Source organism: Rhinopithecus bieti, unplaced genomic scaffold (genome assembly GCF_001698545.2).
Source record: "Rhinopithecus bieti isolate Rb0 unplaced genomic scaffold, ASM169854v2 scaffold_6904, whole genome shotgun sequence".
Lineage (NCBI taxonomy): Eukaryota > Metazoa > Chordata > Mammalia > Primates > Cercopithecidae > Rhinopithecus > Rhinopithecus bieti.
This window is the reverse complement of record NW_016805192.1, coordinates 446,008-464,866: the sequence shown is the minus strand read 5'-3', so window position 1 is coordinate 464,866 and position 18,859 is coordinate 446,008. Positions and strand designations below refer to the sequence as shown.

The 18,859-nt window shown below is 40.0% G+C and overlaps 1 protein-coding gene across 7 annotated transcripts in view; it reads left to right on the top strand.

Annotated features, from left to right (window-relative positions):
* The first annotated feature begins 83 nt into the window (after window positions 1–83).
* NSF (N-ethylmaleimide sensitive factor, vesicle fusing ATPase) overlaps window positions 84–18,859 on the top strand; it is a 171,584-nt gene continuing 152,808 nt past the window's right edge. For 2 of the 7 annotated variants that reach the window (XM_017871611.1, XM_017871609.1), the window contains exon 1: window positions 84–203. In XM_017871611.1, the coding sequence (XP_017727100.1) occupies window positions 192–203 (12 nt within the window). In that variant the 5' untranslated portion in view covers window positions 84–191. The other 5 variants (XM_017871610.1, XM_017871608.1, XM_017871605.1 and 2 more) reach the window with 4 other exon arrangements.

The following is an 18,859-nucleotide window of genomic DNA, read 5'->3' as shown; positions in this document are numbered from 1 at the left end:
CGCCGCCGCTCTGCCCGCCCCGCGCGCGCGCCCTGCGGAGCGAGGACTCCTGGGACGCGGCCGGGGACGCGCGCGTCCTCACCGCGGCTGCACGCCTGCCCGAGGCCGGGCGGCGGGGGCGCGCGCGCGCGGCGGGGGCGGGCTTTGCCGAACGCAGAGCTGCAGCCGCCTAGCCGGACGTGTTGGCGAAGATGGCGGGCCGGGTGAGTGCCGGTCTGGGAGCCCAGGCTCGAGGCAGGGGCGCCGGGCTCGCGGGCACTCCGGGGTCCAGGCGGCCCCAGGGGAGTGGGAGTGAATCCGAGCAATGGGGCGCGAGGCCAGAGCGGGACTCGAGGGTAGCAGGGGAGCGGTGGCAGAGGATTAGCCCTCCTCAACAACTCCACCCCCCTCGAGGGGAGATGACCCCCTCGTTACCCGCGTCTGCTGCGCCTCCTGTCGTCCTCTTCCGTCCCTTGGGGCTTGTTTCCCTCGTCCTCCACATAGCCGCAGGGTCGCGGTCGCCGAAGCCCCTTCTGACTGGCTCTGGGGGTCTTTCTGCACCCCCTTGCGAGGGCTTATTAGGGGGCGCCGGAGTAACTGCCGGGAGCACGTCTGCTGCATTCGGGGCGAGCGGTGTAGGAAGGATCATCAGGAACCCATGTCTGGCTCTTCACAAATTAAAGGTCGTTGGGAAAGAGGAGGGGGTGCCAATGACTTTTAGTGTTAGAGCCCTGCCATCTGGGGGACCTGTCAACTGTCGGGTCAGGCGGGAATTTGCTTTAGCTTGCAGTGAGGATGGATTTGGGCTGTCACGTTTTGTTTTTATGGATGACAGTCGCTTCCAATGCAGCAGGATATGCTGTAGTTTCAGGGTTTTAAATTTACTTCCTCCTTTAGGCTTTAAGATTTCTGGGTAGGATGGGTTTGGCGAGGAGAGAGAGAGCTGGTTGAGTGCTGTATTGCAGTCTGCGTTGAGCTAAAAGCTGTCAAGGGATGAGTCCTGCCCAGAGATTACACTGGTTATAAACCTGAGGACATTAACTGCGTCACTGGGGGCGAAAGATGTGCTTGACTGATCTCTTTGTACCGGAATTTTTGAATCAGTTTGCACAGATTTATGCATCTATGCAAAAGCCCTATCTAAAGGGACTTGTAGGTCATGAGATTCTAGAGTCAGAAGGCATCTTAAAGGTCATTTAGTTTGGCTTCTTTCTCTTCCTTTTCCCCGTGGTCTCTCCTTTTAAGGCTAGTCCTTCTACTAATACTTCAGACCCTATCTGTATATTCATCTGCTCCTTCTTAATGTAATCAAGCTTCTCTATCTTAAAACAAACCCTTCCCCCATCGCCACAGCTGTCACCTTTTCCCTTCCCACTTTACAGCAGGAAATTTGATAGAGTTGTCTATATTTATTGTCTTCCATTTGCTTACCACCTACTCACCCCTTAACCTACTGCAGTCTGATTTCTGTCCCATCATCCCACTGAAACCTGTCCGTCAACTTAATTGAACTTTTCAGTCCTTATTTGATGTCTCAGCAGCTTTTGACGTTGTTGACCGTGGCCTCCTTGACGGAAAGCACTCTTTACATGTGTTCTTGGATGCCTAGCTCCTGGTTTGACTCAGACCTCTCTTTTGCAGACTCACCCTCCTCTACTTTGTTATTCATTGCTGGTGTTCCTCAAAGGCCATCTTCTCTCAATTTTCTGCTCAGGCAATCTCTTGTAAGTCCATAGCTACGACTGTCTATATGGCAGTGATTCTCAATATTTTACCTCCAGTCCAGACCTGCCCTTTAAGTTTCAGGTTAATACATCCAGCTGCTTATTTAAAATCAAGGCCCCTGAAACTCAGCTTTTTCAACTCGGAACCCAGGATCTTAGCCCACCTAACTTGTGTAGATGCTCCTCGACTTAACGGTGTAGTTACCTTCCGATAAACCCATTGTAAGCTGAAAGTATCAGAAGTTGAAAATGCATTTAATACACCCCATCTACCGAATATCATAGCTTAGCCTAGCCTACCTTCCTTACACATCCTCAGAACACTTACATTAGCCTACAGTTGGGCAAAATCATCTAACATAAACCTATATTATAAAATGTTGAATACCTCATGTCATTTATTGCTGTGCTGATAGTGAAAAACAGAATGGTTGTGTAGGTCCTCAAAGTACAGTTTCTGCTGAATGCCTGTCACCTTTGCACTATTGCACTGCACTCAGTGAGATAGGAATATCTCACTGAATGATACCGTCATCCACCCAGTTATATAGGCTGGGAATCTGGGGGAGGGAGAGGGTGGGTAACCCTTTATATCTCTCCTCTGCCCTATCCGTGTCCTCTTCCCTATACTCTGGTAAAATTTGTCAAGAGTTCTGCTCCTGCCCCCCATAAAGGTATTTAATTAAGGCCAAAGACTCTGGTTTGGGAGAATGGTTGCTTTAAACTAGATCCAAATCACCCACTGGACTAGCTGGATTGGTCACATGGGTTCTGTCATTTTAACCTAAAAATCTCCTGTCTGTCCACCTTTCCACATCTTCATTTTTACCTCGTTTTCCCAGACTACCATCATTTCTGGTCTGGACTACTGCAGGAAGCTTACAAGTAGTTTTTTTGTTTTGTTTTGTTGTTTTTTTGGTTTTATTTTTGGGACGGAGTTTCGCTCTTGTCACCCAGGCTGGAGTGCAATGGTGCGATCTCGGCTCACTGCAACTTCCGTCTCCTGGGTTCAAGCCATTTTCCTACCTCAGCCTCTTGAGTAACTGGGATTACAGGTGCCCGCCATGACACCTGGCTAATTTTTGTGTTTTTAGTAGAGATGTGGTTTTACCATGTTGGCCAGACTGGTCTCAAACTCCTGACCTCAGGTGATCCACCTGCCTCGGCCTCCCAGAGTGCTGGGATTACAGGCCTGAGCCACTGTGCCCGGCCTCCCAAGTAGTCTTCTTAGAGTGTATGGCCCACCTCCAATTCATTCTGGACACTGACATTGATTGTTCCTTCGCATGCCCATTACTACTTAAACCCCTCCTCAGCAGCATCCCATTACTTTTTAGAGAAAACCAGATCCTTAATGAGGCCTTCAAGACTCTTTGTGGTTCTGCTCCTGCTTCTTTCCACTCTCTCTCTTAACTCTCTGTCCTCAGGTTATATGGTGAATGAGCCTTTCAATTCCTTCAGCCTGTAGTTTCTCTTACCACAAGGTCTTTGCAAGTGGTGTTTCCTTTCTTTGTAACGTTCTTCACCACAACCATTTACCTCCTACTCAGACATCATTTAGCTACTCAAGGGAGGCCTATTCTGACCCCACGTTGTAAGTAAGGATCCTTTGTTATATACTCTTGAAGAACTGTATTCCTCTCCTTAGAGATTTTTTTGTTGTTGTTAAAAATGAATCAATCTCTGAACACTTGGGTGATAGATGGTATATTACCCTAAAGCTTGCCCGTAATGTCATACAGCTGTGTTACGTCTTTGTTATCTGGAGTTCCACGTAACTTTTACACGTAGTTACTATTTCTGCTGTTTAAAGCTATATGGAAGGTGTAAACACAATTCTTTTTCCATGTAATAGCTACTCAAGCTATTTGTTTACTTGAATACAGGTTACATATCTCCTCAGATTTTCTGTTTTACAAGTTAAACATCCCCCAGTTCCTAGCATATTTCATATTCCAAACGCTTAATCATTTAGACTACCTTCCTCTGGAAGTAACCTAATGTTACTGCTTTGTCAACTTTTTTTCTAAAATGTGCCCAGAGTGGAACACAGTGATCAGAGAAAAATATACTTGAGCTATTATTCTCTTGAGATGGACACTACCGTTATTCATGCCAGATAAAATTGTATTAGTGTTTTTTTCTACGGTAAATCACATTCTTGGCTCATAACTGAGCTTGTAGTTAATGAAAACTCACGTTCTTTTAAAATCAGCTCCCTAGCTCCATTCTAGGTTTGGAGCCGTTTTATTGAACCTAAATCAAGACCTTATCCTTTTACAATTCATTTTTTTAGGTCATTGCCTGTCTGCTATTTGTTGAGGTAATCTGGATTCTTAGTTCTTTCATGTTAGGAAACATAGTAGCTGTCTCTTCTAGTTTGGTTAGCTCTGTAGGATTAATAATCGTGACTTCTGTTTCTACATTTGTGTTACTGGTAAAGGATAGAATAAGACAGGGTCAGAAATAACCCTTGAGCATATGCTGCCAGTGACCTGTCTCTAGACTGATACCCATTAATATACTTGGGTACTGTTGCTTAAGTACAGATATATCTCATTTAATCCCAACAAAACAACCCTGCAAAGTAGGTAGTATTATCTTTGTTTTTTGCAGAGAGAAAGAGAGAGAGATTTAGTAACTTGCCAAGTTCACATAGCCAGCAAGAAGCTGGGTCAGCATTTGAATTCAGATCAGCCTGGTACTGTTACCTAGTTCACCAACTTAGTTGCAAGAATGTAATGAAGACTAGGTTTACCTCACCTAGAACTTTTTGGACATAATAGTGTTCAGAAACTATCTTCTACCTTTTGGAAAATCTGAACAACTTTGTCCCATCTGATTGTCTATCATTTCTTCTGATAGCCTTTGTTTTCTAGTAATTACTGAGTGATGTTTAGCAAATATAGTTCACCTTGTTGCAATACTTTTATTTGTGCATATTTATGGAGTACATGAAAAATTTTTTACATGTGTATAATGTGTAATGATCAAGTCAGGGTACATGAGTCCAATATAGTAAGTATAGTCATCTACTCAGCTATCAAACATTGAACTTATCCCTCCTATCACTGGATTTTTTTTTTCTTTTTTTGAGATGGAGTCTTGCTCCATCGCCCAGGCTGGAGTGCAGTGGCGTGATCTCGGCTCACTGCAACCTCTGCCTCCCGGGTTCAAGCGATTTTTTTGGTCCCATATGAATGACATTGGTATTTTGATAGGGATTTCATTGAATCTGTAGATTGCTTTGGCAATATGGTCATTTTAATGATATTAATTCTTTCCACAAGCATAGGATTTTTTATATTTTCTTTCATTAGTGTTTTGTAGTTTTCCTTGTAGAGATCTTTCACCTCCTTAATTAAATGTATTCCTAGGTTTTTGGTAGCTATTGTAAATGGGATTGCCTTCTTAATTTCTTTCTTGGCTAGATCATTATTGGTGTATAGAAATGCTACCGATTTAAAGGTTTTCTAAACCTACAGATATATAATCAGCAAAGACACAATTTGACTTGCTCTTGTCCAGTTTGGATGCCTTTCATTTCTTTCTCTTGTCTGATTGTTCTGGCCAGGATTTCCAGTACTGTGGTGAATAGGAGTGGTGAAAATGGGCATCCCTGCTTCATTCCAGCTTTTAGAAGAAAGATTTCACCTTTCCTCATTCAGTATGTGTTAGCTCTGGGTTTGTTATATATAGACTTTATTATTTTGAGATATATTCCCTCTATGCCTAATTTGTTGAGAGTTTTTTAATCATGAAGGGATGTTGAATTTTATCAGATTTTTGTTGTTGTTGTTGCAATACTCTTTTTTTTTTTTTTTTTTTTTTTTTGAGACAGAGTCTTTCTCTGTTGCCCAGGCTATAGTGCAGTGGCGTGATATCTCAGCTCGCTGCAACCTCCACCCACTGGGTTCAAGCAATTCTCCTGCCTCAGCGTCCCTAGTAGCTGGGATTACAGGCCTGTGCTACCACACCCGGCTAATTTTTCTATTTTTAGTAGAGACGGGGTTTCGCTATGTTGGTCAGGCTGGTCTGGAACTTCTGACCTCAAGTGATTTGCTTGCCTCGGCCTCCCACAGTGCTGGGATTACAGGCGTGAGGCGCTGTGCCCGGCTGTTGCGATACTCTTTTTTTTTTTTTTTTTTTGAGACGGAGTCTTGCTCTGTCGCCCAGGCTGGAGTGCAGTGGCCGGATCTCAGCTCACTGCAAGCTCCGCCTCCCGGGTTTACGCCATTCTCCTGCCTCAGCCTCCCGAGTAGCTGGGACTACAGGCGCCCGCCACCTCGCCTGCCTAGTTTTTTATATTTTTTAGTAGACACAGGGTTTCACCGGGTTAGCCAGGATGGTCTCGATCTCCTGACCTCGTGATCCGCCCGTCTTGGCCTCCCAAAGTGCTGGGATTACAGGCTTGAGCCACCGCGCCCGGCCTGTTGCCATACTCTTATTAATGGTTTTATATTTCCTTTTTGTGGGGGACAGTTTATTTTGATCTTGCACTTTTGATTTGCTTAATTTTGGTATTCTGACATCATCTTGTAAGTGAGATTTATATTCACTATGTAATTGAAGTTTTTTTTGGTTATGTCACTGTTGCTATTGATAGCACTAGTAATTTGTATGTCTTGCTCTCTCCTTTCTCTGACCAATGAAGCACCGTATATAGTATATCTGGGAAATTGGCTGAAGAATATAATGTGTGATGTTACTCAGTGTACAGTTTATAGGTCATCAGAAGATACCACTACCTTCCCACTACTGGAAAAGAAAAAGAGAAAAGTTTTCCACAGTGCCTGAACTGTTTTGTATGCTTATCTTTTAAAATTGCCAGAAATCTCTCTTACTGGAGATTCAGCAGTCCCTTTCTGAAAATATACATACTTTAATGCAAATAAAACCAGTGGATCTCTTTCTTCATAAGTCCTTAAACCCAGTCGAGGTGATCTGTTTTGTAGAGATGGGAGTAAGATAATGTGAAATAGGAACCAACGAGGGAGAACTTTCTTAGGAGTTGAAAGGGTTATGGAAAGATGTTAAAGGTAAAATTTATTGAATCTAGTGTTTTGACTGGGGCAGGCCAGAATATTAAGTATCAGTATCAATATCAGAAGCTTTTGTAGCCTTTGTTTAGAAACCTAGTCATTTGTAACATTTTGTGGGTGAATGACATCATTACCAAATAAACTTTCAGATGAAACTTTGGAACTCAGGCTGTAAATTGGGGATAGCTCGTGTGCAGTACCACAAATCAAAACAAATACTATAAAGTGTTTGGTAGTCCATTTCCTAAATGAAAGTTTGACTGTCCAAAGTGTATCAACTTTCTGCAGTCGTATATGCAGTAGTTATTGGTTTTGTATATCGCTTTAGTGGATATTTTCAAAAGTATCTTCAAATGCAATGAATTTTAGGAAACAAAGCAATTCTTTAAAGCATCATTAGATAAACCCAGAGGAATTTATGTATACGATGATTCTTTTTTCAAGTATTTAAGTTAAGGTGCAGAAGTATAAGGTAAAGTAAATTATCTTAACCATTGGAAATTCTGGAAGTGGCGGAAGAGTGAACCCTTGCAAATAGCTGCATTGGGCAATACACTAAGAACTTGCTGTAATGCTTTTTAAAGCATCTGTCCTCTGACTGTGGTATTTTAAGTGAAAATTGCTCAGTGAGATACTCTTTCATATTTTAGTACTGATACCCTTAATATTGCTCTGAGAGCTACCTTATACTGACTTCAGTTTCCTAGATTTAAACTTCTAATTTCGAACTTTTTTTTAATAGTGAACACGAAATATTCCTTGTGTAGATGTAACTATTTCTGAAAGCCCTAAGTATTTTTGTATGAGTATAATTCATGCACACTTTAAGAGATTTTAATCATGACAAAAAGTACAGTGAATAACGTATATCCGTGTGATTACCACTGAGGTTTAAGAAATGTTAACATATTATGATACCTGCTTCAGATATTTATCTTTTAAAAAATAGAACATTACAGCCAGGCGCGGTGGCTCATGCCTGTAATCCCAGAACTTTGGGAGACTGAGGCGGGTGGATCACTTGAAGCCAGGAGTTCAAGGCCAGCCTGGACAACATGGCAAAACCCCGTCTCTACTAAAAATACAAAAATTAGCGGGCATGGTGGCACACGCCTGTAGTCTCAGCTACTCGGGAGGCTGAGGCACAAGAATCAGCTTGAACCCAAGAGGTGGAGGTTGCAGTGAGTTGAAATCATGCCACTGCACTCCAGCCTGGGCAACAGAGCGAGACTGTTTGTTTGTTTGTTTGTTTAAAGACACTTTTAACCTACCACTATTGATTTTTGACCTACATTTTTCCTCTTATATTTTATTGGGGCAGCCACAAAGAGCACTTCAATAAAATTCAGCTCAATAACTTTAGGAACCTGATCTCCTTTTCTTTGACTTTAAGCTGAAAGTGTTAATTTCTCACAACTTGTGCCTTGTAGATTTGAAACCAAATGAATTAGCATCAGCTGTTTATGAGTAATGCGGGGTATTTTGGTCTTTTGCTGAATTCAGAAAGAACTGCTAAAGTGCTGATAGATTTGCACTAGCCATATAGATCTTTGGTGGAGGAAGAAATGGGAAAATTATTAACTTCAGGTAAGAAATAAGTTAGTCATTTTTGAAATGCAAGATTCATTTCTTTTTAAAATCACCACAAAATAAAGACTTTTAGGGCTGCATTGGTGGGTTTTTTAAAAGTTGTAAAGTGTTTTAGTGCTGTGTGCTGATAAACGTTTTTGTAGTTGGTTTGACAAGCAATGAAACTAGCAATTATCACTAATTCTGAGTCTTCCAATGAACTTCTGTGTCAAATTTTTAATTATCCTGCCTATTTTTCTCCTAGAGAATAATATTGATACAATTTTGTGAGACGATAGCAGACAGTTCCCATTGCTGAGAACAGAGCCTGGTATGGGGTATTATGAATCCTGAATGATTGAACAAGACATTTGTTTCTGAACATCTTAGTAAATTGTCACTTCTGACAATATCTATAGTTTAAATTTTGATATTCTCTGCCAAGCTATTGAATTGTGTTATTTAAATCATTAGTATTATAGATCTAGCTTTAAACAGCTGCTGCGCTGCAGTCCTTTTTCATAAATCTTTCAATAAATCTACTTATCAATCACCAAATTAACTTAAGTATAAGTTAAATGATGAGATGGACCAAGAGTGTTATTGAAATCTCATTTCCACACATTTCTTCTCTTCTTTTGTAGAAGGTAATGAAATGAACCTGTCAGTGTTCCTGTTTTATGAAGTTTATTTCTCTTAGTACAGTGATTGTGATAGTGGGTTCTGCAGACCAGCAAATTAGCATTATCTGAGAACTTGTTAGAAAAGCAAATTCTCAGTTCCCACTTCAGGCTGACTAATTTAGAAACCCTGGGGTAGGGCTTAGCATTCTCTATCAATAAATTCTCCAGGTGATTCTGATGTATGTTAAAGTTGAGAAGCATTCACTGAGTATTTTGAGCTCTCCAATTTAGTTCCTTATACATTGTTGAAGATATTTTTTCCAGATTTCTTTCCAAATGTATACTCAACCTTGTTATTGATGGGTTTCAAGGTTATCGTCTTCTTCCCATTACTACCTTCATCTATATCCAATTTTCAAACTTTTAAGAAAGCATAGCTATTTTCCTGCAGTATAGTTAATTAGGTACCCTGACTGACCTTCCCAAATAAACAATTTAAAATTCTAGATAAATTTTTTTTGGAGGGGAGACAGGGTCTTGCTCTGTCACACAGGCCAGAGTGCAGTAGTGTGAACATGGCTGACTGCAACCTTGACCTGTTGGGCTCAAGCGATCCTCCCACCTCAGTCTCCTGAGTAGCTGGGGCCACAGATGCACACCACCATGTGCAGCAAAATTTTTTATTTTTTGTGGAGATGGGGTCTTGCCATGTTGCCCAGACTGGTCTCTAACTCCTGGGCTCGAGCAGTTCTTCCACCTGGGCCTCCCAAAGTGCTGGGATTACAGGTGTGAGCAGTTGTGCCTGGCAGATAAAATATTTTTTAAGTAAAAACCTTACATGCATGGAGATAGCTGGCTGAAAAGTAAGGAATAATCAGGCCAAAAACTATGTGAAGGTGAAAACCCAGAGATACAAGCCAAGTACTTTTGCCTTGAGGACATTATTTGCAAATGGCTTTACTTGGAAAACCTAGTTAACTTGTGCTTGTCTTCAAGAAGCTCAGAGAACAGAAGATAAAAGTTGGTAGTTTTCTGGTAGAACGTCCTACCTCTACCGGTAAAGATGGTACCCCAAGGGGCTATACATCATAATAAATGAGAACTAGTAATAAACTTACCTTGTCTAAGGATGAGAAAGGAAAATTCCTGCCTCAAACTTTTGTAGTGATGGGAAGGGTACAGAAATTCCCTGAGAAGTTTTACCCACAAGCTGACCTTCATGCAGGTTTGAATCCTGATTTTATATTACCTGGATGGTATGAAAATCTTAAGCCAGTAATTAAATATAAAAGTGATACAAGAGTGACGATGCCTTAAAATGCCTAAGAATGTCTAAAAAGCAGCAAATACAAAGCTTCTTGGGAGAACCCATCTTGATCTTAGGATTTAGAAAATTCCTAAACATAAAGCTGTAAGAAATATGATCTCACATTCACAAAATGCAGAAAGAAATAAGATGCAATGAATGAGAGCAAGCAGAAACAGTCAAGAGCAGGATCAGAACCTGCAAAGACTTCACATATTGCAATTAGCAGACACAGATTATAAATACATGTATTTAATATGCTTATAGAAAAAATATTTAAAATAGGAATGAGGAGCAAGTATACAAAAATGACCAGTGTACAAATTTAATAACAGATTAGATACAGCTAAAGAAAGATTTAGTAAACTGGATCTGAAAAAATTGCAGTATAGAGGCAAGAAAATGAAAAGTAATAAAAGAGTTAAGAGACTACAGAGGGTAGAGTAAGAAGGTTCAGTCTAGTCAGAATTCCAGGAGAGGGGAGCAGGGGCATGGAAAAGAATGAAGCAAAGGCAGTATTTGAAGAGATAATGACAGAGAACTGATGAAAAACAACCTACAAATTTAGGAAGCTAAAAAATCCTAGAAAGGATAAAAGGAAAAGAAATCCACACCTACCATAGAGAGGTCTTAAAAGCTGTCAGAGAAAAAAGATATTACCTTCAACAGGTATTTGGGCTGTCAGCTAATTTCCTGTCTATAATAGTGAAAGCCATAAGACAGGGAATAATATTTTCCATATGCTTAGAGAAAATAATTGTCAACCAAGAATTGTATATCTTGTGAAGAATGGGGGCAAAATTAGACACTTTAAAATAGACAAATACCGAACGTTGTAACCGTCAAACCTTCCCTACTTGTGGAAGTTCGGATCAATTTACTGAAGGCTACATCACCACTGATGTAAAGTCTGAGATTTAAGAAGGATTGAAGAGTAAAGATAATGGTAAATTTGTGGATATATTGAAATAAATATTGGCTTTATAAAAATGATGTATGTGGAGATTTTAAAAATAGAACTAAATAGGCTGGGTGTGGTGGCTCATGCCTGTAATCCCAGCTCTCTGGGAGGCCGAGGCGGGCGGATCACCTGAGGTCATTACTTTGAGATCAGCCTGACCAACATGGAGAAACGCCGTGTCTACTAAAAATAAAATAAGAAAAAAATTAGCCAGGCATGGTGGCGCATGCCTGCGATCCCAGCTACTTGGGAGTCTCAGGCAGGAGAATCGCTTGAACCCGGGAAGCAGAGGTTGCGGTGAGCTGAGATCACACCTTTACACTCCAGCCTGGGCAACAAGAGCGAAATTCCATCTCAAAAAAAAAAAAAACTAAATATTTTATAACAATTGCATCTAAATCAAAAGACTGATTAAAGTATTTTATGGTCTTTATAGTGTTGAAGAGAAAGGTAAAGCTATTCAATTAACTTTAGATTTTGATAAGTATGTGTATTAGTATTTTCAGAGTAACTACTAAAATAATATAAATAATAGGAATAATAGGAATAATTTATAGCAGAAAACAATTTTAAAAGGCAAGGAAGAAGTGAAAAACAGAAAAGGTCAGATAAAGAGGAAGCAAAAATAAAATGTAAAGATCAAATCAAATATATGGTAGACTAAATGCTTCATTCAGACAAAGAATGTCAGATTGGATTATTTAAAAACAAGCAGGCCAGGTGCAGTGGCTCATGCCTGTAAACCCAGCACTTTGAGAGCCTGAGACGGGTGGATCACTTGAGATCAGGAGTTCGAGACCAGCCTGGCCAACATGGTGAAACCCTGCCTCTGCTAAGAATACAAAAATTAACTGGGTGTTGTGGTGCTCACCTGTAATGCCAGCTACTTGGGAAGCGGAGGCAGGAGAATCACTTGAACCCAGGACACAGAGGTTGCAGTAAGCCAAGATCATGCCACTGTACTCCAGCCTGGGCAACAGAGTGAGATTCTGTCTCAAAAAATAAATAAATAAAAACAAGCAAAAAAACTTACTGAAACAACATAAAATCCAGCTATAATTTTCAAGAGAGAGAGCTAATATGTATGAATGTAGAAAGATAGAAAGCAAAAGGATGGAAAAACTCTATCAGGCAAATTCTAACCAAAAGGGAGGTAAACTAGCTATATTAGCATGAGACAATATGATCTTTCAAACGAAAGAGATAGCTAGAGATAGGACCCTCAACAACGAGAAAAGGTTTATTTATCCATGAAGGTAAAAATAATTCCAAACTTGTGTGAACCTAATAATTGCCTCAGTGTACAAAGAACAAAATGACATAATTGTAAGATGAAATAGACAAATCTACCACGGTGAGGAGTTTCAAAACTCTGTCAGTAATTGAAAAATTAAAAAGACAAAACGGTTACAGCTGAAAATTAAATTAAAAATTCAGTTTCTGGGTTACAATAGCCACTTTTAAAGTGCTTACTAGTGACGTGACAATGGCTGCTGTATGGCTGCTGTATTGGACAGCACAGAAAGTACTTTTGCACTGCATTAATTTAGAAGACTTAATATAATTAACAATATTAATAATTGAGGAGTATTGAGCACCACATCCAAGGTGCTGATATCTTTATAATATCTGATCATAATGTAGGCAAGTTAGAAATTAATGACAAGAAAAGGCAGAAACATTGGAGATAGGTGAAGATTTCTTAAACAGAATATAAAAAGCGCTAGATACAAAGGAAAAAAATTGATTAATTGGATTTCATCAAAAGACACCGTCTTAGTCTGCTCAGGCTGCCATAACACAATGCTATAGACTTGGTGGCTTAAACAAGAGAAATGTATTTTCTCACAGTTCTGGAAACTGAAAGTTTGAGACCAGGCTGCCAGTATGACTGTGTTTTGGTGACCACTGTCTTTGTGGCTTGCACACAGGCTTCTTGCTGTGTGTCTGTGTGGCAGATAGACAGCAAGATCTCACCATCTCTCTTCCTTTTCTTATAAAGCCACAGTCCTGTCAGATTAGGGCCCTTCGCTTATGACCTGATTTAACCTCAGTCATCTCCTAAAGTCCCTATCTCCAAAATAGTTGGGGTGGGGGAAGCGCCTCAACTAATGAATTTTGGTGAGGGCAGTGGGGAGTGCACATTTCACTCCATAGTAGACGCCATTGAGGAGAAAGAAAAGAGTGGCAGAAGGTATTTGAAATACATGTATTTGACAGCCAGGCGCGGTGGCTCAAGCCTGTAATCCCAGCACTTTGGGAGGCCGAGGCAGGCGGATCATGAGGTCAGGAGATCCAGACCATCCTAGCTAACATGGTGAAACCCTGTCTATACTAAAAATACAAAAAATTAGCCAGGCGTGGTGGCGGGCGCCTGTAGTCCCAGCTACTCGGGAGGTTGAGGCGGGAGAATGGCGTGAACCCGGGAGGCGGAGCTTGCAGTGAGCCGAGATCGCGCCACTGCACTCCAGCCTGGGCGACAGAGCAAGATTCTGTCTCAAAAAAGAAAAAACAAAAAGAAATACATGTATTTGACAAGGACTTGTACCTGGAATATATAAAGAACTACAAATCAAGAATAAAAGAAAGGACAAAAGCCAATGGAAAAATGAACAAAGGATTCAAACAGGCATTTCACAAAGAACTTACCTGTAACATATGTTAAATGCTCAACCTCATTAGTCATCAGATAAATACAAGTTAAAACCTCAGGGAGATGTTACTCCACACCCACCAGAAAGTTAAATTAAGAACACATTGTCATGACAATTCTGGGTTTGATTTTGTTTTGTTTTTTTTTTTGAGATGGAGTCTTGCTCTGTTGCCCAGGCTGGAGTGTAGTGGTGCGATCCTGGCTCACTGCAACCTCTGCCTCCTGGGTTCAAGTGATTCTCCTGCCTCAGTCTCCCGAATAGCTGGGATTATGGGCACCTGCCACCACGCCGGGCCAATTTTTGTATTTTAGTAGAGATGGGGTTTTGCCATGTTGGCCAGGCTGGTCTCGAACTCCTGATCTCAAGTGATCCACCTGCCTCGGCCTCCCAAAGTGCTGGGATTACAGGTGTAAACCTCCGCGCCTGGCCTGTCATGGCAATTCTAAGTGGTGATGAGGATGTGCAGCAGCTGGAGCTGATGAAAATACATGAGCACAACCCCTTTGGAAAACTAAAAGAATTCCCTAAAACTGAGAGTAGACACTTACACTCCTGGGGAGTGAATATATTTCTATTCATGATTTCTATCTCTGATGACAGAAATTGAGCTAGTGGGTATCTGTGGTTGAGTAGAAGGATAATGACTAGGAGCGGGCAGTATGGGATGCTGGTAATGTCCTCTTCACCTAACTGTTGGTTACCCTGGGTGTGTTCACTTTGTAGAAATTCATTGAGCCAAACACATACAATGTATATACTTTTCTGTATATATGTTTTTCTTCAATAAAAACTTGATTTAAATAATGTTCTTTTTCTTAAACTGGGTAGCAGGTTTATGGTGTTTTATGTGTTACCTATATTTTATACATATTTTATTCCTGTTCATTGTTCAAAAAAATATAAAAAGTGATAACTGCTTTGTTGTTAATTTGAGCATCTCCTGCACCTAGCACAGTGCCTGGGACATTATAAATATTTATTAAATATTTGTTCTATGGAACGGAAGTAGGCTAGTAATTTCTTTTGCTTTCTAACAGCTGATTTTGACTCAATTATTTGTAAATATGATTTCTACTCAGTTATCTCTAAATAATATGTAAATACTGTGTTTATATTTATTAGTAAGCTGAATTTGTTAAATGAGAAACCTCTCAATATTAAGGACACATCATAAATTATTAGCATGCTGTGTTATAGTGACTAAAAGTAACATCAACAATTTAGATAAGTATAGTGTGGCCTTATGGATGTAAGTCAATACATCATGCAGCATTGAAGATGTGCAGTTTAATAGACCTTCTAATATTCTTGGGTGTCTCACTGTTTCTTTTTTCTTTTTCTTTCTTTTTTTTTTTTTTTTTTTGAGATAGGTATCACTTTGTCACCCAGTCTGGAGTGCAGTGGCGTGATCAGTGCTCACTGTAGCCTTGACCTCCTGGGCTCAAACCTCTCACCTCAGCCCCCTGAATAACTGAGATTACTGGTTTGTGCCACCTAGCCAGGCTAATTTTCTTTTCTTTTCTTTTTTCTTTTTCTTTTATTTTCTTTCTTTTTTGTAGAGTTTGGGTCTCACTATGTTGCCCAGGCTGGTCTTGAACTCCTGGCCTCAAATGATTCTCCCTCCTTGGCCTCCCAAAGTGTTGAGATTATAGTTTTGAGTCACTGCACCCAGGCTTACTGTTTTCTTCAGTTGTTTCTGAACAACTGGAATCTCAGCTATCTTGTTCCATTAAATCCTGTGTTCATTCCTCTGTACCATGCTGCTGCTTGCCCGTTTTTGCATTTCTCCTTTCTGCTTTCCTGAACATCCTGAGTCTTACTGGGCTGGCATTCCCTTGTTGGGACAGGGGAGAGGCTCTAGGCCTTGGATCCTTGTTCTGATTCCTTCTCCAAAGAGTTTTCCCTTTTTCTTCCCCTTTCAAAACAACATAAGTGCAAAAGCTTTGTCAGGATGTCGGGAATTTAAAAAGCTTCAGAAACATTTTGATTCATTTAACATTACTCCGAAACTTTTAGAGTAAGAGTACCAAGTCGCTGAATAAGACGATCTTGAAATTAAATGATATTTTACAATTTTGAAAACACCTTCACAGATCTTTCCTTATTAGATTCTCAGAGCAACCGTATGAGTTGGCACTGTCAAAATTCAGTTCAACAAACAAAATCCAACTAACAGAAAAATTCACAGCTAACATCATATTTAATGGTTGAAGACTGAAAGCTTTCCCCCTTAAGATCAGAACAAGACAAGGATGCTCTCGCCACTCCTATTCAACACTATTGGCGGTTCTAGGTGGGGCAGTTAGGCAGGAAAAAGAAAAGACATTTATATCAGAAATAAATAAAACTATATTTACAGGTGACATGATCTTATATGTAGAAAATCCTACAGAATTTACCAAAACAAAATTGAAACTAATAAATGAATTCAGCAAAGTTGCAGGATACAAGATTATTATCTAAAAACCAGTTGCATTCCTATATGCTAGCTATGGATAATCTGAAAATGAAATAGAAAATATTCCATTTATAATAACATCAGAAAGAATAAAATACTTATGAATAAAGTTAACCAAAGAAGTGTAAGATTTGTACCCTAAAAAACAGAAAACATGTTGAAGGAAAGTAGAGATCTAAATAAATTGAAAGACGTCCTGTGTTCATGGCTTGGAAGTCTTAATATTGTTAAGATGGCAGTGCTACCCAGATTTATCTACAAATTTAATGCAATTCCTGTCACAGTTCAACTGCCTTTTTCCCGGAAATAGACAACCTGATCTTATAATTCATATGGAATTGTAGAGTCATATTTGCCACAACAATCTTGAAAAAAGCAAAATTGTAGGACTCATACTTCCTGATTTCAAAACTTACTGCAAAACTACAGTAATCCAGATGGCATGTCACTGGCATGAGGAGAGTCATGTAAACCAGTGGAATACAATTTAGAGTCCAGAAATAAACCCATACATTTATGGTCAGTTGATTTTGACCAGGGTGCCAAGATCATTAACTGAGGAAAGAATAATCTTTTCAACAAATGTTGCTGGGGCAACTGGATATCTACATGTTAAAAAAAATGAATTTGGATCCCTGCCTCACATCACATACGAAAATTAACTCAGAATGGATCAAAGACCTAAACCTGTTAAGTTCTTAGAAGGAAACATAGGTGAAAATCTGTATGACCTTGGATTAAATGGTGATTTTTAAAGATATAACACAAAAACACAAGCAGTGAAAGAAAAAAGTAGATAAACTGGGCTTCGTTAAAAACATTCATGCATCAAAGGACACTGTAGAATGAAGACAACTCACAGAATGGGGGAAAATATTTGCAAATTATATCTCTCATAAGTATACATATTTTATATATATTGTTTGTATCCCGAATACGCAAAGAACCCTTTCAACTCAAAGATAAGACAATGCAATTTAAAAATGGGCAAAGCATTTGAATAGAATAGACATTTCTCCAGAGAAGATGTACAAATGACTTAGAAGCACATGACAAGATCTTCAACATCATAGTCTGTAGGGAATTACAAATCAAAACCACAGTGAGAGATAACACTTTACACCCTCTAGGATGGTAATAGTATTTTTTTTTTTTAAGACAGTAACAAGTTTTGGTAAGGAAGTAGAGAAATTAGAGCCCTCATTGCTGATGAGAATGTAAAATGATGCAGTTACTGCACAAAAGTTTTGCAGTTCCTCAAAAAAACTAAACATAGAATGACTCAGCAATTCTACTCCTGGGTATAGACCCAAGAGAATTGAAAACATATGTTCATACATTAACTTGTACATACATTAACAAGTGGCATTATTTGTTCATAGTTGCCAAAAAGTGGAAGCAACCCAAATGTCTATCAGCGGATGAAATGATAAATAAAATGTGGCATATCCATACAATGAAATCTTATCCAGCCATAAAAAGGAATGCAGAAGCCAGGTGCAGTAGCTCTCAAGTGTAATCCTATTGCTTTAGCAGGTCACAATGGGAGGATTGCTTAAGGCCAGGAGATCAAGACCAGCCTGCGCAACATAGACCCAGTCTCTACAAAATAAATAAATAAAAATAATGAAATAACTATCACATGCTACAACATGAACCTTGAAAACATTATGCTAAGTGAAAATCCAGTCACAAAGATGACAAATTGTATGATTCTGCTTACATGAAATGTCCACAATAAGCAAATTCATAGAGACAGAAAGTAGATTAGTGGTTGAGAAGAAATGAAAGAAAGGATGAATTGAGACTAACTGCAAGTAGGGACAGAGTTTCTTTTTGGGGTGATGGGACTGTTCTGGAATTAGATAGTGGTTATGGTTGTACAACATAGTGAATATACTAAAAACCATTCAAAGGCTGAGTGCAGTGGCTCATGCCTGTAATCCCAATACTTTGGGAGACCCAGGTGGAAAGACTGCTTGAGGTCAGGAGGTCAAGACCAGCCTGGGCAACACAGCAAGACCCTGTTTCTAAAAAAAAAAAAAAAAAAGTTTAATTACCTGAGTATGGTGGTGCATGTCTGTAGTCCCAGCTACTTTGGAGGCTGAGGTGGGACGATCACTTGAGCCTAGGAATTCGAGGTTACAATGAGCTGTGATTGTGCCACTGGGCTCCAGCCTGAGTGATAGAGCATGACGCTGTCTCTCAAAACAAAACCCTCCAAAAAACAAAAACCACCCAAGCATACATTTTAAATGATTAATTTTATATTATATGAAATATATCGGCTGGGCGCAGTGGCTCATGCCTGTAATCCCAGCACTTTGGGAGGCCGAGGTGGGCGGATCATGAGGTCAGGAGATTGAGACCATCCTGGCTAACATGGTGAAACCCCATCGCTACTAAAAATACAAAAAATTAGCCAGGGCGTGGTGGCACATGCCTGTAGTCTCAGCTACTTGGGAGGTTGATGCAGGAGAATTGCTTAAATCCGGGAGGCAGAGGTTACGGTGAGCCGAGGTCGCGCCACTGCACTCCAGCCC